The 25,578-nt window shown below is 26.1% G+C and overlaps 1 protein-coding gene across 5 annotated transcripts in view; it reads right to left on the reverse strand.

Moving 5' to 3' along the window:
- Window positions 1–25,578, reverse strand: part of LOC132920572 (calcium release-activated calcium channel protein 1-like) — a 61,024-nt gene that overhangs the window by 12,327 nt on the left and 23,119 nt on the right. For 3 of the 5 annotated variants that reach the window (XM_060983062.1, XM_060983064.1, XM_060983060.1), the window contains one exon: window positions 3,794–4,469. In XM_060983062.1, the coding sequence (XP_060839045.1) occupies window positions 3,794–4,300 (507 nt within the window). In that variant the 5' untranslated portion in view covers window positions 4,301–4,469. Of the gene's footprint in view, window positions 1–3,793; window positions 4,470–11,556; window positions 11,738–25,578 lie in introns of all 5 variants that reach the window. The other 2 variants (XM_060983063.1, XM_060983061.1) reach the window with 1 other exon arrangement.

Genomic DNA, 25,578 nt, shown 5'->3' on the forward strand with positions numbered 1-25,578 from the left:
TTAGGTAGTTAATAACAATTTATAATTTGTATTTAAAATACAATACATTATTAAGTTCGTTAAATAAAAATATTAGTAAAATAATTAAAATTGTGCACCCAGTTATTGTAATATATTGGCTAACAACTTCACGGTCGATATTAAAAGTCTGTGTACTTTTTTTATTTATTCAAACGATAACGACTTAAGGTTGATTATTTACAAATAATTAGGTACCTATAAGGTATATTATATATATAGAGCAATACTGAGCCGTGTTTAACGCGAACAATAACTGCGAGCTTCAATGCATACTAAACTCTACAAAGTGATTTGCCAAGCATGCTCATCCTCGTTTTTTCCTTTAATAATATGCATTTATTCAAAATCTGATTTTTAGATTTATACTTTTAAAGACCTATTTCAAAACATTTAGATCTTCTTATACCATTTGAGAAATGGAGTTTTACTCACTGCAGTTCTAAGTATCTATACAAAATACTGCTAAGTCGTAAAAATTGTACATACACATGGCCAGCATACTAAATCAATCGAAACAACGTGCAACGCGTTGTTGACGTACACAGAGTTGGCATATTGATTTTAGGATTACATCAGAGTTGAAGATACCAAACTGCGATAAATTATATCATCATATGTGTTTGTAGGCGTTAAACCAATACGTATTTCCTCGCCAGCCGTCGAGTTATACCTATGATTAGATTACGTCGATTTTAAAACGAAACACACCTAAAAAAGTGTAATAAAATTTCTTACATATTATTTTATAATAGTAAACACCGCTTTACGACCAATTGCAGTGATTGAACGTGGTAATGAGTGCAATCTAGAATTCCCGAAAAACATTCGGTCACTATCCGTACTATAATATGTATATGTATATATAAAGAGTGGTAAACATTTTTCTGTTAAGATCTAATAAGAATATATTTTTCTTTTGAGAGTCGACTCACATAAAACAATTTATTTTTTTTTTTTATTTATTAATTATTATAACTAGTATTAATAACAAACATACCTATACAAACAATAGAATTAAAATGTTATAAGTTATACAAAAATGAGTGTTTCACATTAACTTTGTAATTGGTGCTTCTGTTTTTATAAAAGCTGAAAAAATGATAATGTTATATCCCTATAAATTATTATGTTATATGAATAGTCTTAACATTTGATTACTATTTATTCCAGAACAATTTTTATGATAGTAATATCATGATTAGATATATAATAATTATACATTTAAAAAAAAAATCAAATCTAATACCTAACTGAAAACAGTATTTAAAATTATAAATAGCTAACAAATGTTTTTATTTAGATATACTTTTTTATTGAGTATACTTATTCAAAAAATATTTGCAAAAAACCGAAAAAAAAATAATAGCAATTAATGTAAATCGTTTCATGAGTATCAAACTTTAAAAAAAAACTTTATAGTTCTTATACCGAAAAAAAGCGCTTATATCACCTACTTTTGATATTTTATGTCGATTGCTGGCCCCGAAAAATAAAAACTAAATATCCCATTATTTATAATGGTTAAAGGAACACTAGCGCTTGTGCGTTTAAAAGCTTAAACTTAGTAGTTGAACTGTAAAGTCTTTCTTTCTACCTCCACCCCCTCTTTCTTGATTTTTGGCAGCCAATTTTGCAAGTTTCGTGACGTTTCCAACAATGAAAACAGCCAGGGAACTATACTATATATATATATATATATGCGCATATTATACTCGTCGCTATACGAACACGACTGCTATTAGGTCTTACGACAGGAAGTTGCTACCACGGCGAATTTCCAACGATCGTTAGTTGGTCTTTTAGGTTTTAAATTCACTTTTACTAGCCGGACAAATGGATAGCACTTCCGGACCGCGTATCCTTCAATACGTTGCAGACTTGCAGTAATATGAAGATTGACCCAAAATCGTGTTTACGTATATATACACATATATCGACTACAGGGGTGGGTCTAGAAATGTAAAAAAATAGGTGTGAGAGGATGATGTTGTAAAAACGCTCGTTGTTTTGAAAAGTGAAAAACTATAATGTATGTGTTGATAATATATTGTATAAGTTCTTAATTAATACACCGTTAGAGACTAATGCGTTAAACTTTTTTTATAAACTAACTGAACTAATAATAGAAAGGTGCATTTTAAAATTGTAAAATATATAATATATTCACTTACCCCTTCCCACTACCCACAAAAAAAATCCCTCGCACGCCTAATATCCTCATTCCCTGTTCAGTTAAGCGACATTGAAAAAGGCTATAGAATATTAATAGATCAAGAAGCTTGTCGGTTATATTATTTTTAATACATTCACGTATGTAATATAGAACTGTAATTGCATTAGTTGCAATACATTTAATTTGTATAGTAGTTAGTAGTATAGTAAAGTATATATTATAATTATATAATGTGTCGCATTCACATAATGAATTCGAATTTTTCAAGAAACGAATATCTATTTCATGAATTTCGATCATAATGGCCTAGTCGTTTTTAGGTTCAAGTAACGGACACAAATTGTATTCATTTCGTGAAATGATAACTATTATCTTACACTGGTTTACATATTTTTTAATTAAATTTTAGTGAAATAGTTATTGAAAAGTTCAAAATAGTATTACGTAGTCGTTGTAACAAAATAACATACTAATTTGAAAAATAAATATTATGCGATGTATAGAATAATATTACATATATAGCACATGCACAGTTGATTATTGCGTCGATTGTTATTATTATTTGTAAAATTAATAAAATACACATAATGTTTAAACTGCATTTCTGTGGGTATTTATAGTATATATTTATATGTAACACTATTCTCTCAATTGGATATTATTTATATTTTATACTTAGCTTAGTAGTTTATACATAATTTTTATTATTTGAATACTTAAAACAAGTATTTATTTTATGTCAATTTGATATTATTAGTACATTATTTTTTTTATAAATAATTAAAGGTACCCGGTGCTATTTTTAGATGAACATTTTCATAAAAAGTTTGTCGAATTAAATTACTCTAAATGTTAAATAATGGTTTGTATTTCGTGAATTTGATACAATCTGTGCGTCCATTAACTAGAAAATAAAAACGTTTTACACATTATGATCGAAGTTTATAAAATGGATATCTATTTCCTGAAAAGTTAAATTATACTATCTAAATAAACGTGAAATTTATACAGTGAAACCGCTATTCATCAATATCTCTAAAAAGTGGACACAGACGTTTTTAAATCCATCGGTAAAAATACACTACCAATATTATAGATATCGTAACTTCTTATAATAATGAACACTCTATTATAATATCGGACGTGGATATTACAAATTGTTCCCAAATGTACAATAATTTACGTACCATTAAGGGTCTTCGAACTATCAAAACTGGGAACCTAAAAAAAAGTTACCATTAACCTGGACGGCTGGGTGGCTTTAATCAATTACATTTTATAAAATATTTGGTATATTGGTTATAAAAATATTGACTTTATATTACAATTAAAACATGTAAATAAATAAGTTTTAGCTTAGTCATCAGTATTCAATAGTTTAATATCTATTCAACTGTGGTTAAATGTTGAGCATTGTTAAGCTTTTGTAGTGAATAATTTCTGTATCGATATTTCGAAAAGCTTAGTTTCTAAAGCTCATCCGCCTCTCCCGAATCTCCTACACAGTGGTAACTCAAATATGCCGATAAATAATTGCGTAGGACTATGTGAACGATCAAAGTTTCCAGACCCGAAACATAATGTGTTTATCGCACTTACTCGACCAACAGCCCGTTGCGTCTGCATCGTCCTGGGACTGTCCTGAAGGTTGTGCAGTCCAAGCATTTGGCTGTTCTTGGCCAGCGCGTCAATGGCCGATTGCTGTTGCCGGATTCTCTTGGCAGTCGACCTGAACGAATTGCGCAACTTGCTCTTGAACCCCGCTCCGACACCACCACCACCACCGCCGCTGCCACCGACACGATGCACACCCCTATCGGCCGCTGCCGCCGCTGTCGTACTATTGGACCTGCCGTACTGCAGACGTTGCTGGTGCGCTGTTTGATCCTTGCCGGACTTCGGGACAGTCATCGTCGTTTCCTGCAGACGACGTGGCCGAGAGTCTATATGCGGCATGCTCGCGTGCCTTACGTTCCCGGTGACCTTTTCCGGTGGCAATCGACGATCGTTCGCCGGGTCGACCAAAGCTGCGACCACCGCGACGGCGGGTACGGTGTTCGCCGTAGCGGTGACTTCCACCGGAGTGGTGACCACCGGTGTGGACATATCCGGTCGAAACTGCAGCTTCTGCAGCAGAGATTAGTCGTCGTCGTCGTTGTCGTTTCCAGAAATGCCCTCAGAGTGCGATTTGTATAATATACACTATACGCAGTTTTACTTTACCGGCGATTGTATGTATATAATGTTATCTGCAGTCAACAGTGCAGGCGATCATCTGTGAACAACATATTAATATTTTTTTAATTATTTAGCTTTGATAACTCGAATTAAGATTATTGTATATATTATAGGTTTTACGTTCAAGGACTCTAAATCATCAATTCGTCACCTGTCATTTTTTAAATTCCGAACGGAGCGATGAATGTATTGAATTTACAATATTTGTTTTTTTATTTTTATATTTGTATACCTCACTTTGTCAGATCTAAAAATAGATTATAAATTGGATCTGGTTAGTAATTTTATAAGGTCAAAAATAAAAAACCTTAGTACTTTAAAAATAGCGAAAAAGGAAAACTTTTATCAACCAATATTCAATAAAATAAAGTTTATTTTTTGTTTTATTCAAAAATAAACACAATATAAACATTTGAAAGTTTCACCAAATATTCTCATTTGTATTTATTAGATTATAGTAGACATAATCTTCAGTTATTTTTCAATTAAACAATGATAAAGTGTGTTTTTATATAAAATCTTGAACATTTAAGTATTTAACGCAAAAATCTTCATATTATGTTGTTCTTATCACATTAAAAAATGTATATCGAAATTACATATAGGTTACATAAGAAGTTTGAAGTTCAAATTTTGACAAAACCAAGGGGTAGGTACACTTGATACCTATACTGTACAGTGGAGTGGTTATTTACTTGTCACATTTTACTAGTAAAAATGGTTAGGTTAGGGTCGTACAATATGCGTAAAAATAGTCGTTGATGTGCACGACGTCTCGATATGGATATTTAAGAGCAAGAAGAAAATACGCAATAGAGAAAGAGGGAAAGGGAGAGAGAGAGAGGAAGTGAGAGAGAAGTACAAAACAAATCACAACGGAAGGAAAATAAACGTTACCAGACGGAGATCGATATTCGCAATTGGGTTGAGACCAAAACGATTACGGTGCGTACACGTTATATTTGTATGATATAATAAAATAATAGTTGTACACCGCGAGACAATCGTGTTATGCGGCGCCGTTCTTATATACCAACTTCGCATTATGCCATTATGTAATATGAAAATAATGTATACATTTTACATTCCATACTATCGGGTAATACATCTCAACTGTACCTATAGCTTTAATTTATAAATACAAAATGAGAACAGCGATCATCGGTCATCATCGTATAGTCGTCATAATTTTTCAAAAGTTTTACCCAAATCGAAATCCAAATGAATATAGTTTTTGCAAAGTTACCTAATTAACTTGTGTATTAAGCTGAATGAAATGAATAGGCCATTTATAGTATTTCTATAATATAATATAAGCATTAACTTTAAAAAATATTTCAAATATAGGTGTATTTAAGTATAAATATATTCAAAAAGTTTTCGGTTTTTTTTATGTGCATTCTTAGTGGAAAAAAATGTAGGGATTCCAATATTGTTTTTTTCACTTAATAGTAGATTCTCGATAGTAGAATTTATGTTTTCCATCAATTCTTATCACATATACTTATTGTATATATGATAATTGTATATATTAACTATGTCAGCGTCTACAATAAACCATATAAAAATATTTAAATATAATACATGGTATCTTTTAAAATAGCAGAAAACGCGAACAGAGTATAAAATAAGTCTTTAATTATTTAACAAGTATGTATTATTATAAAACATAAAATATAATATTAAGTAGTATTAAATACTATTCCTCTAATTTAGTATGATAATTTTAAATAAAAAATATAAAACCTTTATATGATAAATATTGGTTTCTTTAATTTTAAAATTATAATAGCACTTATAACTTTTAAATAAATTATTATGGACCATATTATATCCTTTCGCCTTTGTACATAAGGTTTATATTAACTAAAATATACATTATATCCAGTTGAATTTTGATTTAGGTGTATATCAATATTTAAAAAAAAATCCCCTGCTCAACATTTCACGGTATACAATAGAAGTCCGCATTTGAAAAAAAAAAGATTTTAAGCTGCAAAACACTTTTTAAATTCCGTAAAAAACTCTGTAGTACCTACTTGAAAATATGGTCCTTAATTAGAGGACACACCAGCATTTATTGTATCCGTATTATAAGTACGCCTGACAATACGACAAATTTGCGTTCAGCAGAACTGATTTTATGCTGTTAGCTTTAATATTAGAGTGGATTGACCCATCATTAAACTTAAAGGCACGAACATTATCTGTGTTAACATAAGCTATGTCTTGTTTTTTTTTTTTTTTTACAATATTCAACAGTTCTCAAGTGAGTTATGAGTAACCTATGTAAAATATAACACAGAAAATATTGAAAACTCGCTTAAAAATTTAAATATCGTTGAAAACTTATGCAAAAATAAGGATAATGTTCTTATATTTAATTGTTCGATAACATCAAAGCATTAAGTTCACGTTAATGTTAATACTGACGAAGCTAAATGTGAACTTTCGAATGTACAATTGCTATATTACGTGTTACGCACTTATGAGAGAGACAGCGATGTACCTATAAAAGCGCAAAATCATCTAATTTTTTTCTATAATTCAAGAACTTCAAATTGATTTGCGCTTATATACCTTAGTAATGGAACAAAATCAGTGAAACAAACTGCATTAACTGTTACAATATTGTACCGGTTGCACTCTCTATAAATTAGAATTTTAAATTTGACACTCATTATATATTCTAGTTTCTTAAAATTTGATGTAGGTATTTTTCCATTTCATAAATAACAGTGATTGAATTCAGTTGAAATTTAGTTTTATTGCATCGTATCATAACCAATTATGATGATTTTTAATACCTAATCATCCGAGAGAACTATGCAGTATGTGTACGGTACAAACTTATACGTAAAATGGAACTATTTATAACTATAAAATGTTATTGAGAATGATAACAAATATCCACCACATATCTGGAGTGAGCAAGGCAACCTTTGAACTATCCAAGGACTACCAATATGGTCCAGTATTGTACTATCATCACTTGAAATATCAATTTTACAATCTACACTGATCATCCATAAATATATAATTTTTTTTGAAATATTTAAGAACACGAAGCAGAAGTTTACTAAAAACTACAATCTCAAAAGGACGATAAAACTCAAATCGCCACTTTGAAGTGAAACCCAATATTAAAGTGCATGGAACATATAAACAGACTAAAAAAAGTCCTAATTATTAGTCTTTTTAAATCTGTAGGCTTAAAATCGTATGTTGAATTAATAATAACCATTATTCCGTTATTTTAATAAAGTAAAATGTATTAAATACTATTAAGACCAAAAATCAAAATTTAAAAAAAAAATACATAATAAAATACAAAATTGGAATAGTAAGCACTACCTATGAGTCACACTGTACATAATATACTAATATGTTTCCAGGTTTTCAAGTTCGCACCGACGCGTACGACACATATATCCGAAGGCGAAACGCTTGCGCATTAGGTGTTAGGTCTCGAATTCTCGAAAAATTATTAATAACTCGGCCATATAGGTATACCTACATATCATCGCACCAGGTTGACGGTTAATATATTATAATTATTATTATCATTCTGTTGTACGAGGACACAATAATTTAAAATAATATATAATAAATAGGGATATGATTTTAACGAACAAAAAAAAAATGTGTTAAAAATCTTAGAATATTACTTTAAAAATGTATTTCTAATTGCTTAAATATAATATGATGAAAATGTTGATATATAAAAAAACACTGAAAACAGTGAAAACAATAAACAAATATTTTTTTCAATTTAGAATGCAAACATAATAAATAACATTCTATGTCAGATTTAAAGTTAGGTTACTGAGGATTCATAATACATATATATTAAACATACATACATATATATATATAGATTGAGGGCGTTCAAATAAAACTCAACAATTTACGACTGATGCCTACCACTAGTGAATTAGAATAAGTAGTATAATAATAATTATCTTACACGGGTGTTATATTAAATAAACGACTTTTACACGAGATAAGATTTAATTAAAGCAATTATAAACAGTCATTTATGCACTATATAATATTTTTTAATACAGGGAGTTACTCTGTTCGCAGTTTTGTACGTATACACTTACCTACACTCCAAATACATACAGAGTGGATTATTGTGACTCACCGAGAATACTTGCCCCTATTTTTCATTAAATTGTGAATTTTATTTAAATTATGACATTAAACATTTTTTAAGTATAGTAATTAAAGACTATAATTTCTATTTTATTAATTGGGAAATTTAAAAATTTTACTGTGGAAAACTACATTTTTCATTCAAGAACTAATCATCATTTTTAATTATAAATTATTAAGGATATATTTTTTCATAAAAAAAGTATGAATACAAATCGAATTCCAGCTACATTATTTTCTAAATTATTAAGCGTATATAGTACTATCAATAAAAGTATATGATAATAGATTTAGAATAAATAAGGTAGGTATAATTAATATTTATTTATAATAATAATTTTGTAATTTGTAAAAATTGTCCTAATATAATAGGTAATAGATTAAGAATTGAATATATTTTATGAAAAATTATTGGATAATTTAGTAAAAATTATTATTCTTAATACATAATGTATTTAACTAAGAAACTATTCGTTCAAATTTTGAATTTAATAAAAAAAAAAATTTCTAAAAATTATCAAACTAACAGTTTACAATAAAAATAGTATCTGTTATTTAAAAAAAAAATAAATAAATAAATTTGTATCACCAAAGTGCTGCTTATAACTTGTTATAAAAAATCCAAGTATTTGTAAAGTAGACTTGCATATTTAAATTTTTCAAAAATTAAAATTATATTATATTATAAAGGGTAAGGGTGAGAATCTTGGTGAATCACTCAGTATAAATATTATTCTCTATCCGCTCTTGAAACCTATAAACTTATAAATCACATTTTTTAAAAGAAAAAAAATCACTCGGTAAAAATATATATTGATTGGCACAAACACGTAAGACATATATCGTGTATATATGTGGCTCTACATACATGCGTGTATGTATATTATAATCGCATTTATAATAACATAATTTCATATAATATATTATATTTCCACGAAATACCCGGGTCGTATTTTATAGATTTTTGAAAACTTAAAAATAACGACAAAAATGAACACACGTACGGTGCAAAACACTCTAGAACAATGCATTATGTCATGCTTAAAATTGAAATGCGTCGGATTCACGGACTCGCATTTTTGGCACTGAATCAATGGTTTGTCTCGTCGGATCACGCATATTCAAAGTGCTTATATACATAAATACAAGGTGATGCTTTTAAATGCCTACATTCGTTGATTGGAAATGTTTTAACTTAACTTATTTAAAAAATATTTTTTTCATGTTTTGTAAAACAATAATACTCTTACAATTTTTGTTATAGTTATAATTTTTTTAAGTTTTTACTTTTTTGAACGTAAGCATACATTTTAAATTTTATATTTCAATACATAAAAATGTCAAGCCAGTGGTTTATTTAAGTATTTATAAATTAAAACGAATAAATATTAAATACCTATGTTATAATAATAATAAAAGTATAACTACAACATCAATTTTTTTTTATATTTAATGTAAGCATAAAAAACTGCAGCTACCCAACAAAGCTCGTAAAAAATAAAAATTAAATAATAACCTATTTAAAGTTTGGATAAGCGGAGTATCCCTGTCACTGTGATATACCTACTAAATTCATCTAAACTTATAAGTTATAACTGAATACTTGCATATAACTAATTAGTAATACCAGTTTGTAATTTGTTCTTTATACGTACTTATCGAAATACTCTGAAAACTATTTATTTCAGTATAAAAGTAAAAAAGTATATTGGCAATTAAAAAAATATACATATATTATATATACGACGATAAAAATTACAATTTGTTCAAATATATTTTTGCAATGATACCAAATTATTCAAAAAATATTATAATCAAAAAAGTTTGAACTTTTTGAATAAATAAGTGTACATACTTAAACGAATTACCTTGTATACTCACATTTATGTACAAATCTATGTAGAGCCCTAGCTAGATAGTTTTAAAAGTGAATATGATGGAGCTACGTCGTAACAATATTTCTATAAAATAGAATTCTAGTATATCTACATTTAACATATAATAAATATTACTTTAACACATAAAAATAATTAATTAATTGTTTAAGCTACAGGCATTTGAAGTGAAAATAGAAAACAAATAAAACCATAACTATGGAAAATTCAATATTAAAAAATATTTGTATACATACATCTGCGTTAATAATTTTTTACTATAATGTCTATAATGTTACTATTTTTAATTCAATTCTTTTTTTTCATACTATTATTATTGTATGAAAAGTGCGCCGCATTATCGTCTTTGAACACAACATTGTTACTAAGTGTTATAATTTATAAAATTCTAAATTTTAACTATCTAAAACCAATAGTATAACAATAGAGTAGGTAGTTATTTACTAATTAAAATGAATATTTAACTTGCCATGTGTTTTTGGGGCATCACATAGAATAAGAGTGATCAAAAGTATATATAAATTCTTGTATGAAATATTGGTCTAAAAATAATGCGGAAGACATTTTTACAATCAGTAATTTGATTAATTATTAAAAATTGTTCTTTTTTGTGTATTTCGATGATACTAATTATCGATAAATTATTATTGCCGGTGTCATCGATAATGTATTTGAATTATGTCTTATGGTGTTATTATATCAGTGTATCAATGTAACACAGTTTTTAATACCATTTTAATTATGAAATATATTTACTAAGAAAATTAAAACAGCTTTAAACATAATTCCGTTTCTATTTAATTGTACAGTATGTATTAAATAAAAATATAAATTTATAGGTAATATATTATCATACTCAGACATTGCCACATTGGGGATGTCCCACAAAAATACACCGTACGTAAATACATTTACATCAAAACACCATCGAACCATCCATTATTTTACAAGAAACGGTGATGTATGATCTGCACAATGTAACATTAATATTTTTATAATATTATTTTATTTTAATGATATTTCGTATTTTGTTTTGTATAGCTTGAAACTCTTAAGATATATCATACTAACCGTAAATATTTGTGTTTAATTTCGTGACAAAAATATCACGAAGTCGTCTACAGGGAGCCTTACAACATGACTGAAAATCAATATTTTTTCGCGTCTGAGGTAACTTCAAAAGTTCTGTCTTTAAGCTGCATATTGCAAAATCACAGACGTTGTCAAGATGACAAATCTCATTTTAACGACACTAGAACATACGTAAAAATAATAATAAGTTATCCTTGTTTCAAAATTTAATTCCTCTGGTACTATTATCAAATGCGTTATAAAAGTCGTAACGAAGGCAAGTAGCTACTATATGCTACTATAACAATAACTAAATCAACTTTTATTTTAAATAAAATATTCATGTAAATTAAAAATAATTATATTTGTTAAGTATAATAATACTCAGGACTTGTGCTAACGTGTAGTTCTAAATTAAAATGTGCAGTCCATAAAACATATTTAGAGTTATATGTATTAATTTCTTATTAGTTAGGTATGAATATTTTAATAGTTCATATATGTTTTCTGAAATATTAGGAAATGTGATTATATCGATTATATGATTGTAATTTGTAACCATTACTAATTATTATTATTTATTGCCTTGACTGCGAGATTATGTATATAAACGATTTTTAATTAATTTGCACTACTTTAGATTAGGTAATTAATAATTTTACCGAGGAGGTGGTGCTAACTTCATGACCAAGTATTGATATACTCAGTATATATCAGTTAATACATCAGTCTAGTAAAATTTTTGAGTAAATGTTTATTACTTAAGTTTTATACTCTCCTAGTATTTAAAAAAAATTTTAAATTAAGTATATATTTGGAAAGATTCAATTTTTCATTTAATTGTTAAAGAATTATTTGTCAATTGTTCTTTAATAATAATTATTTAATAATTATTGTATTTATAATTAAAACAAAAAATATTAAACATTATAAATTGTGTATATTTTTTTTAACATTTCTAACAGATTTTAAATATATTTACTGATATGGGTATAGAATATAGATAAACTATTTTAATATAAAATAATTTTATTAGAAGTCTTCATTTTTAATTATACAATAGTTAAAAATGAATTTATTTTTAAAACAAATATAAAAATATGTTAGAATTTTTTAAGTTAACTTTGAAAAATAATCTAACTTGGTTGACTCACTTAAAATGTGTAATACTACAACTGATAGAACAATAATTCACAATTTGTAGAACTAATTTTCATCATCATTATCTGAGTTACAATTATGACAACAATACATGTGTCAATTTGCCTCCTCAAACCACTTTTTTTATTAATAATTGACATCACAAAAAAAAACCTACATAATTCACATAATTAGTTATGTAATAATTATAAGTTACAATAAAAATTATTTAATTTGGTAACTTGTAATTTGTTATAAAAATAATATTATACAAAAACAAATAGAAATCACCCGAAAAATTACTTAGAAAAAAATTATTTATCATATTTATTAAATAATAAATCATAAGGTGGATTTAAATCACGCAATTTAGATTTTATGCGTGATAATGGATACTCATACGATTGATGCATAAGTAGTATTTCGTTTCGCCAATAGTGTAGTTACGCCTCCCCCCACCCCCACCCCCCAAAAATGGTTATTAAAGAAATTAAATTTTAATTTTATTTTATATTAAACATAATGTAGAATCTACATAGTAGATGATGCTTATACAAATATTATACACGTTAACTGTACAAAATATTTTAGGTATAATTTATTTCTATAAATTTCAATATTATAATAATTGATTATAGCACTGCATATAACTTCAAAAATCAACATTAACATAATGATGGCTATGAGTTGGACTCAAGATATATTAGAAATATATATGATATATAAGAACGAACTACAATTATTTAGTGAAAATGCTTATAATGAATTTGATGAAATTTTCGTAAGAACAATACATATCGCTAACAAAATTTGAATGACATTTGAAGAAACCAAGAATATCAAATTTACAAAAAAAAAAATAGAATAAAAATTCAAACTGATGACTCCGAAAAATAGTATTGCGTATCTATATTTATTCCATAATATCTTGACTCGTTTATTATTCATATCAAATCTATATGTATTGACCATAAAACTATTTTAAACAACTTTTGGAAAACTTAACTTTATATCATTTATTTGATATATGTTAGCTTATTTCTGCAGCCAAATTGTCCCGATCTTTCTAATCTTTATTATATTATTTTAGCATTAGTACCAAATGTTACCTGTATCCTCCAAAGCCTATTTCCACTAAAAACGAAAAAGTTATGAAAAAATTTTCTCGACATTCAAACAGGTGAAAAATTTTCTGTGTAACGCTACTGGACAAAAAGGGTCTAATCTTACAAAGGCACAAAGTGTTCATAAAAGTATCAGAGTGGATCCAGAAAAGATCCAAAACAAAAACAAAAATTTACTCTAACCTTCATTGTTTTATGCTAAAATAATAAATTATAATAATATATAGTACATTGGTATTAAAAAATATTTATTTAAATCTTTAAAGATTCCTTTGATAATAATTCTATATTTTGATTCCAAAATAAATATTAAAGGCACCAAACATAGTGAAAACGTTATTGTGTTTGAATTTCCTCGGTAAAATAACTATTTAATTAATTTTTCTAATGGGACTAATAGCCTATGATTTCTCAATTAAAAAAAATATAAATAATTTATTAATGTATAAAACCAAAAAAACCAAAATTTCAAAAACATTTTTAATTGTAACTTGAAGGAAATTTTTTAAGCCAACTGATAAAAAACCAAAATATTTCAATAGTCAATTAAATTAGTTAATTTGTTCAGTTAATTAAATAATTAACTATTTCACTTGACATAAACTTTTTAACTAGTTAATTGTCACATTTGAGTATTATTATATAAATACTTACATAAATATAAATATGATATAACCTTCAATATAAGATCAATAATATGCAGAACGATAAGTATATTATTATTTATTTTAAGTATTGATGGCCGTTGTTATGTTTATCAAAAAATGTAGATCTACATCATAATTGCCTACACGGAGCGCCGTGTTACTTCCAAACTTTAATATTCATAATAGTTATAATGTTATAGTATTATGTACTAGATGAGTATAATATTGAGTATATTATGTTATTCTGTGTACACTATTTGTTGTTATTATTATTGTTATTAAATAAAAAAAATTATACATACCTAACTAAATTTTAATGTTAATAGTATTGTATGGCGTCTATATAATTTATTTTTAAACAAGAATACTGTTGTATTTGTTATATTTTATTTCTATACAATTACACTCAGGGATTTAAATCGATTTTAAATAAAGATATAAAATCATTAAAAATTTTCTAATAAATCAAATATGATATAAACATTTTCAATATTATGTTTAATAATACTCAAAACGTATATGTATTAAAATTATGATCATTTTATAAATTGTATACGTAAATCCATTTAAAATTATAATTAAGTTTAAAAATAATTAAAACTCAATAATATTCAATAGGCCTTTAATATTGTTTTTAAAATTGCATGTACAAATCAATTGAATTTCTTTTTTTGATGCATTTAATTAAAATATAAAATTTAACAATAGCCAACAAGTCTATAATTTTTACTTCAAAGTTTTTATTTTAAAACTCTTGAAACTATAAACAAAGCACTTATTCTTTTGCAATCACTCAATTTTATAATAATAAGTAACTAAAACGTATTACAAACGATTCAAAAAAAATTCTCAAACTCACATGAATTCTATAGCTAAAGGATATTATAATCAGCTGGTAATCCCCCATAAAACACTAAAAATATGGTGGTTGTAATCTGCTTACCTAGAAGTACATTAGAACACATTGTCATACACTCATACAATAATAAATAATAATATAATTGTGTAAATAGTTATTCAAATAATTTATCTTTTACTACTAGTTTTTAATAATTAATAAGAATAAGAATATTAAACTATATTGTTAAGCTTATGTTAAAAATCAACCTCTATCACATTCACTTACTGTTCTGATATAATACATAATGTAACAGATTATAAAATAATAATAATAAAAAAAAAATAATTGAAAAATGTAAAATAATTATAGGTATGTAGATATCAGTTCGGTTCAGTTCGGTGTTGATCCGTAACACGGACACACGCCTGTCCGATACACTCGCTCTGTTATCGCGGTTTTTCGATAATGAAATTCATTTTACGTAATATCACTGTATATATGAATTTCGTTCACTGTGCCTATCCAATATGAACGATGAAATATATTGTTGTAATAATAACAAATGCGCAGTGCGCCACAATTCGATTCAATTACCCCGCGCGCGTGGCGCGTCCCTCACAAGACCAAACGTTGAAACATCGGTACGCTCACGTCTTCTCTGAAGTCACAATAATGGAGAACCAAATCATTTTGTTCGTCTAATCGATTCGTCGCGTAGGCGACTGATATGCGAAGTAGTCGAACGTCGAGTCCCTAATGTTTATCCGTCAATCTTGAGCACTAACCTGACAACCTGTACTTAATGTAGGTAAGCCAATTGTCAACTCCCGGATCTACTAAACTCGTATATATTAGAAATGCTACAAACTACATTGCATTCGAAAACACTCATTAGTGCAACTCACACCAGCCTTGAGGGCACTCTTGGATTCACGTAATGTAAGTCGTCGTTTTGATCTTTGTTCATGATTAATCCCCCTCTCCAAAACAACGCTTGAATTAGTGGCGTCATTTGACGTTTTTTTTTTTACTGAGCAGCCAAAATTTAAAAAGAAAAATTGTTTTTATCGTCAAACCATTTTTTATTTTTCATAGTAAATAGGTTATTTATATTAATAATTATTTATTTTGCTTCGTCATTTTATTTTTATTATTTTAAATGTTCTTACCTATAAGAGACTGCACTACCATCTGAAAAACCAAATGTTTGTCACGCATAGATAAATATAATATGTTATTATATATTATATTACAATACTTTATACTATATAGAATATAGATGGATAATTTAATTTACGACTGGCATTAATCGCGATTACGTTAAATTGTGTAAATATTAATTGGTATATTATTTAATCATGTTCATTTAACAAATAACAATAAGATAAAAACAATTTTTAAGAGAATTTTCAAAGTTTTGTGTTATTATTACCATATATATAATTATATAATATTTTTAAAAGCATATTTCTTATTTTTTAATCTTTTAGGATATTAAAATTCGTATATTTATAATATTTTTATTTATTTATTGTTATAGCCAATAAATAATAAGCGCTTTTACACGTTATTTATGAAATTTTATGGTTTAAGTGGTTTAACTATTGGAATGTAACAATTTAATTGTTTGGTTTAAATGTATGATACTAATAATTGTATAATATATAGCAGATTCTTATTATATCGAACGTCAATATATTGAACTCATTGAAATCATTTTGAAATAATAACCATATTACACTAAAATACCGTTACAATAAAACTTCATTTCTTGAATTTGTAAACTTAAGTTTCGACATTTGAGAGTTAACTATGTATCAAATTTTTAACATAATAATATAATACCTATAATATGTCTATATATTTATATTAAAAAGCTAAATATAGTCTGTATGTTTGAATCTACTAATCTCAGAAATTACTGATGAACTTATTTCAATAAAGATATATCAACATATTCCTTGAGACTTGTGAAGAGTGCCTTTAGATTTTTGTTTCAACCTTTAAAGGTTATTATAGTAAATAATTTCGTTTTGATTCACAAAAATTAATTTTGTTTGTTTACATATATGGTTGCCATTAAGTACAGAAAAAAAGTTTTTAAAAAAAAATTAAGTAGATTACCGATCCCTCAATCGTTAATATTGAATTGTTTTAAATACAAGAAAATAGTATTTAATTAATTGTTTGTTATTAAAATGTACAAAAAAAGGCAATACATGTTTGTTTTTAGCTCATAGACTCAAAAATGAATGAATCGATTATCGATCTTTAAAAAAGTTCCTAGAATCGTTCTTATAGAAATATCATAGGAAAGTTTAGACTGTTTATAGTGTAGTTTGAATAACGTTCGAAAATACACCAAGCGCTATATCCAATCCCCTGCGGTCTGGTTGCCCATATCGGTCAAATTAATTCATATATAGTAATATGCCAAAGTACACGAACACAGATTTTCTTGTGAACTGATGAGGTGTGTACCTAAATTAAAATCTAGATACTACCATATATACTCAATGATACTACGATTTAGCGACGTATTTTATGTTTGTTAATTTTTGTTCCAACCAAAGTCAGCCGCTTATATAGCTATAGCATAGCAACTAATAAAATATTTATTTTGTTGTTTATATTCTATCTAACCTAACAATAAATTCAACCCAGGTTTTTATACTATAATACGGTTTATTTTAACCATGCTGAAATACCGAACAGAACAATATACACACATATATAGTAATAGATTCAAGACTGTGAGGGAGAGATAACGTCACAGGAGCACCGTACACACACGCACATAAGCATAATATTTCATTATAGTAGGTATACAGGGTCAATCGACAATCGTAAACGCGCGTACAAAATATCCCATCACCATAGGTATCAGTGTGATCATAGTGTTATACATGTTGATTCACCAAAAAACACTTGGATAAAATAGCTTTATTATTCATAAAAAAACTCATATTATTTGAAGCTTACATATAAAATTAATTCATTATGTTATGAACATATAATCTTTCAAATTAATTAAATTGACTACCTACACATTTGTTTATAAAAAAATAATAAACTACCTTAAAATGATGACAACAACTACTATAATCTATTAAATAATTTATATTGAAATCAACGATATTGTGAAATTAACTATAAGGTGTAACTGCATTTGTATTTATTTTTAAAATTAATAATCAATTTAGTTAATATTATTGACATTAACACACAGTATCAATTCAATAAAATATTTATAGTCGTTATTACTATGTTTTCTGAACTACAATGCGAAAATGTATTAGGGTGTGAAGGGTATGTAAAAGCTTTGAAAGCCGTCTGTTTATCAATTTACAGAAAAAACGGATCATATTCATTTGAAAAAAAAGTTTATATCTGTACATTCTTTAGCAGATAATACTTATATAAAAAAAACTATAGTAAAATATAGTCTTCGGGTATACTTAAATGTTTCAAAAATCAGAATTTTAATAAATTCATTACTGAAGGAATTAACGAGGGAGAATATGTTTGGTGAAACGCCCTGTTATTGTTATACACATGTATATCATACCCATATATGTATAAGTATATTAAATATGCAGTAGAAATTAATTTGGACTAATTAGGGCTCTAAGTTGTCCGTTTTAACGAAAGTCCAGATTAAACAAAATTACCAAAATACGTGTATTATAGATTTAATAATATGTATTATAATTTATAAGGTGGTACAAAATAGGTACATACATCGTATTTAAATTTGTGGAACTTGTTATAGCTTGTATTTTAGAATAAAATAAACACAAAAACAGTCTTAATCAGCTGTCTTGATTAAGCGAAGTCCGGTCTAATGGGGTCCGAATTAATGAAGATCTACTGTATTGTCATTTTATATCTATTGCGTGCCTAGAGGCTTAGAATTTCACTTGTGAGTTTTTTTTTATTTGGACATCGTGTAGAGAAAGGTAATTAACACCCGCGAGTTCCTTAAATACGAGATGTTCTACGACCAGTAGAACAGTTCACTGTTCAATAGTCTTCTAGAGTAGTAGAGTATTTAGATATATATGTATTTAAAACACTATTAACATTTAAAATACTTTTTAAATTAAGTAGCCATTTGAAAAGTATTTTAAATACTGCATTGGACATATTTGTATTTGAAAATATTGAAATATTTCAGAATTAAAATATAACACATTTGTATTTGTTAATTTTTCAGTAAAAAATTAAGTAGTATAAAGTTCTTTTAATACTTAAATATTACATTTTTATATTAGATTATTAATTACTAATTTCAAAAAAATATTTTTACTAGTATAATTAAAAATGTATTTAAATACATGTAAATTATTTCTATTTATTCTTAAATATTTTTTTTTTAATTATTCTATATGCTTTTTAATACATTCCAAATACATATATTTGTTACTATGTTTAAAATGTTTAAATATTGTTTTAAAAGACTTATGATCAATGTATCTTTACACATAGATACATGGTATATACGCATGGCAGAATGATTTATATTACTAAAGCATATTGAAAAAAGAATATAATTTCAATACTAAATTATATTATTATACGATGTATTTAGGTTAAAGTTAACTATTATCACGTCTATATTATTACGAATATTATAGTATCTGAGGAAATAACAAACTTAAAATATCGACTTGAGAACTAAAATATATTGTAACATGTAATCGTGATAGTAATAAGGATATTTATTTAGAAAGTTAACAAATCAAATGTATCCCATGACTAATATAGGTACACCGGCTGTGCGTATATATTATAATTTATTTATTAATGTAGGCAGGTTTATCGTACATATGTAGTCGCTAAGCAATTTAACATGCATATTATATAAATGCGTAAAATTTAATAATTCGATATCGAAGACGACGTTTCTTTAAATAATTGATGTTTTTCAAACAAATTCTAGTTGTCTCTGTCTCAAAGTAATAAATTACCAAAAATAGGTAATTTCTCGTTAATATTTTATAATTAAAAAATAAACATATATAATAGTATAGTATGTATAAATCATATTTATAGTTATCGGTGTTATTACCAAGACTATAGGGACTTCATGCCCTAAACAACTTGCAAGTCTGTAAAATCGCTTAAAATATATAATATGATACATTATAAACCAAGAACATTATAATTACCATGACTATGTGTTGCGCAAAAAAATTTAATACTATTTAAATACTCTCTACCATATTCGCGGGGAAATTGTTGCTAGAAAGTTCTGAAGTATAGTAAATACAGAGTAGAATACGCTCTCTTTGACGAATCACTGACGCAAACAAATTTGAAGTAAATCATTACGTAGGTATAATATTATATCGTTGATAAATTAAAAACAAATTCTTTGTGATTATTAAATACCATAAAGATCGCTACAGAAAATAAGAGAATTATTGAGTATTTAAAAAAAGATATTCATAATATAATACCCATAAAATAAAACACACTGAAATTGAATATGGTATGATAGTAACCACTAACCTTATATTAAAATGTCAAGTGTAAATACTAAAAAATACAAACTGAAAAAATACATATTAAAAGAAAAATAACCCAACTGTAAATATATCGTGTTATAAAATTAAATATCAAAACGATGTATCGACAAAAAATTATAAGTACACAATGAATGAAAATAATTTTAACGTTAAAAAATATATATTCAAGATTTTACGTAGAATAAATTATTTATTATTTATTATTGATTTACTGATACTTATAAATTTGAATAATAATATTGTGTAAGTTCGAATTTGAAATAAAAATTATTGTTTATAGTTCTTTAAATTAATAATTATTAATATACCTAAATATTATGTTATTAGTTAGTAGGCTCGTATTACAACTTACAATACGACTATAAAAATTTAACTATCTGATTAGAGTTTATAAAAAGTACATGCCTATAATAATAATATGAATGTTTATCATGTTTTTAAATATTATTATATCTTGTTACATAACAAACAATCTGTGTACCGTAAACTTTGCTATTTGTTCGTTATTTTTTCAATATTTTGTTCAGAAAATACCAAACGTTTTCTCTCTACAGTGTTTCTATAATTAATTTACGGTCAATACAATAAATAGGTAATGACGTACTGTCATGATCGAGCACTCCTTCTATTTGAAAAATTGATAACGGACCAAACAAAAAGAACACTTATCCTTGTAAAACCAAATATAAATTCCTCGCACCGCTGCTTATAGAATCTAAAATGAGTTGAATAAGTATAGTACGTATTTATTACACTTTAATTACCTCCTATACATGCATCTATCTAACTACGCAGACGCTGTGCAAATTTCAATTTATGAACGAGCAAAAAATCGCTTTACTAGACTATCTAAGTATAGAAAAATGACGTAATTTTTCCATTAAATTGTTCTTATTAGTTAGAAATTCCAAACCGGCTATATTCATTTGATATATTTAAACATATATATTATATATATATACCGGGTAATACATTTAATGTTAGACACTCATCAATGTTTTCGTTTTCATCACATATTTTTCATATTTTGTTACGTTTAAAGTATAAAAACGAAAAATTAATTTTTAGGTTTTAATAATATGCCGGGTAATGTTAAATGGTGTATGTAATAATAAAATTAATAATTATTTTGATTGATAAAATATACGTATGTAAGTATATATTATGTTAATACTGTTAATAGGTATTTTAAATACCTACATTAAATAAGTTTGAAAATACGTTAGTAAATATCATTAACCTAGGTTAATAATAATTAGGTTCATTAAAAAAAAAAAATATAATGTTCATAAATAGTATATTAAAATAAGCAATGGTAGATTTAACGGCAGTTAGTTAACAAATTCCGACGTGGCTATTGTTTTATTCTGGGGCCCACTTATAAATTACAGAGAAAGCTTTTTTAAGCTTGTAAAATTTGTCATGACTTACAGATAAGTTTCGTACGTAACCCCTCCTCTTACAGTTAGGTTATGCCGATTATCGTTTCAATTTTAAATCCACTGTTTAAAATTGTAATAGCTAATAATTATTTGGAGAATTATTCAATATAATGCAATCGGATATAAATATAAAATATGATGAAAACATTTATATGATATTCTTCTGAAAAAGTATGAAAATTCAAAATGAAGTTAACTGACATGTACGCAATTATGTAGCATATTTAATTAAGGACGATTATCTTATCCTCTAGTAATTATAATCCTATTATAATTCGATTATATTTTTTAACATTTATATTTATTTACGTAAAAATGATATTGTGAATATTATTTTATAATAATACACGATGTCATCGAGGAATGATTTATTTGTCTTTATTGTCCTGTTACATGACTTACATAAAATATTAAAACCTATGACAAAAATAAATATAAATACAATTCGGATCTCAAATAACTATACTGAATTATTTATAAATATATTTTAGTTTTTTATCAATTATCCTTATCTCATATTACCTACTACGTCAAACATTTCGTAGTTTTTAATTGTTAATTACAATTGGGTATCTGAGTTATCTTGGTTTTGAAACGCTTAAACAATATGTAATTTCATACCAGAATTAATATGGTGATTATAATTATCATTTGCATAGGTACTGTACTTGATAATTATACGTTATTAAATATTTTTAGGTACTATTTAAACTATTAAAACTTAGCCACCATAATTTAATATTGTCGATAATTATTTTTGTCATTTACGATGAATGAGGAGGTACTTATATTCGTAATTACTATTGTAATTCATCGATTGAAAATATGTTTTATACGATGATTATTCAATTAACTAATTGGCGGTACTTTATATAAATAAAATTGTAAATGTAATTATCTAAATTAACTTATATTTTATATATTAAACAATAATCGTATATACAATAATATATTTATTATTTATTAATTGCATGTTGGTGTGCGTATAATTGTACACCACACGGTCATAAAAGCTCATACGCTATATCATGATTAAACTGGCCAAATCTTGAAATTAAATGATTATATTATTATTATAATATGTATTATTGAATAATACTTATACTTAATATAATATAGTATACTATATATTTTTGGAGTATTATATAAGAGTATACTTTTATAAACTAAAATATAAACTTAAATATAATTATAATAATATAATGATAGTTGGTTTTATAATGTTTCGACAAATATTATCTGTTGCATGACGTATGCTTGCGTACTAGAATTGTGTAATAAAGAAATAATTCCCGCGTGTACGCGCGCGAGTCACATTAGTAACTTATAATTACCAATAACTCAAATAGTATTCCGATGCCATTATGCGCTATGTATTTTTTACAGTATCCATTTTTGGTAATATTTTTTCCCACACTATTTTAAGTCTTATTACTGCAACACGACTGATATATACATTTTTAATTTTATATTATTAAGAGTCAATTTACTAATGCTCTGCCATACATTTCTAATCTAACATCACAATGATTTACATGTTAAAACGATCGAAGAAGAATCTATATTACTTTACAAGCGATTCTTCTCTCGCTTGGAAAACCATAATAACCTACTAATCAGTAACTTAAATACTTAAACGCTCCCCAATAAGCCTCAACGTCGACTGAAAAGGAGATGGTGCAGAGGTCAGTTGCATTAAACTCACTCAAATTCGTCTCTCTCTTAATATAATAATATCTTATTACATCTTTCCACATCACCCCTTAAGTAAACAGTCACTAGTAGGTGACTTCTTAATCATGCATACCATGTTTTTTTCTTTCTTCTCTGTTCACAATGTTCACATAAACTTATTATGCTAAGTAGTATAGATTGTATATTTATTATAAGAAAAAAAATAAAAATATTTTTTAGAAAAACGTTTCTTCTGAAAATGTCTATGCAAGAAAATCGAATATCAAATAAGTAATATATTATTCAAAATGTAATTGAGTATAGCAGTGATCCGTGTAAAACTTTGATGCGCTACTTCCCACGTTCATCTATATAGTATTAAAACTGGTTTGAAATTTGAATTTTGTATATTTAAATCCTCAGATAAATATTTTGTTCCGGAATATATGAAATTTAAAATAATAGGTATGAGTTCTCATTTGAATACATAAAAATAACTTAAACATAATAACCATAAAAAATGTTGTAATGACTTAAAATTATGTAAGAAAAAATTTGTTTTAAAAAACTTATAAATTAACCGAGAAAATGACTGTTATAAGTGTTAAAATATAATCTAACCTTGTGTTATTATTTTACGCAACGGCCAATACGATTCTGACGCGGCCGAAGAAGATGTGTATATAGGTATATGCTTTACGAAAACAATACGGTTAGAACAAAAAAATAATTCTGCGTGCAAGTCATCCTAGTACAATATAAAAACGTATCCGACACTCTCGCACGCGTTATCCTTTCTTGTATTATATCCTCATAAAATAATATAATTGCATTGTTTCCCTCCTACTTTAACCTTCAGGTCGTTATCGTTCATTTATTAGAAAATTAATATTTTCGATATTATGCACCGACAACCTAAATATATATAGTATACAGAGTGATTCACTAAGCACATTCACCCCTATTTTTTAGTTCAATAGTGATATATTATATTATGTGGTGTTTAAATATACTTAAATTCTTAAAGATATTTTTGAAGACCACATAATATTTTCTAATTTTTGTGATTATTTGTAATATTTAAGAGGTTTATCGTGGTCACATGAATTTCTATTTTTCTAACAAAGATCCTCTTTTTTTCTGTGAATTATCAAGTTCATGTTTATTTTTAAAATGTTGATGTCTAGTGTACTTTATTTAAAATTTGAATGAGTAGTTATTAAAATGTTTTTGCTAAAGATAATTACTTTTAAAATGGTTTTATACAAATATAAAATATATGTTATATTGAATCTAATATTTATTATATTTGGATCATTTTTATGAATTATAAATGTTTAATTAATAAAAGATTATTATTAATTACTAAAATTTTCAAATTATTATAGCTTCAATATTTTTTAAACCCATTATCATGAAACTATTAAAATTAGTATACAAAGTTACAACTCAGAGACTATACTCGTTCAAATTTTGATTTTGATACTCTAAATAATTTATAGTAGAAAAGGAATTTCTTATACAAAAAAATAAAAGTTTACATTTGCACAGGGCACTTCTTAAGTAATATAAAAAAATTCAAGAATTTTAACAGTTTTTAAGTATAATTGAAAAATCTAAAAA

Source organism: Rhopalosiphum padi, chromosome 2 (assembly GCF_020882245.1).
Source record: "Rhopalosiphum padi isolate XX-2018 chromosome 2, ASM2088224v1, whole genome shotgun sequence".
Lineage (NCBI taxonomy): Eukaryota > Metazoa > Arthropoda > Insecta > Hemiptera > Aphididae > Rhopalosiphum > Rhopalosiphum padi.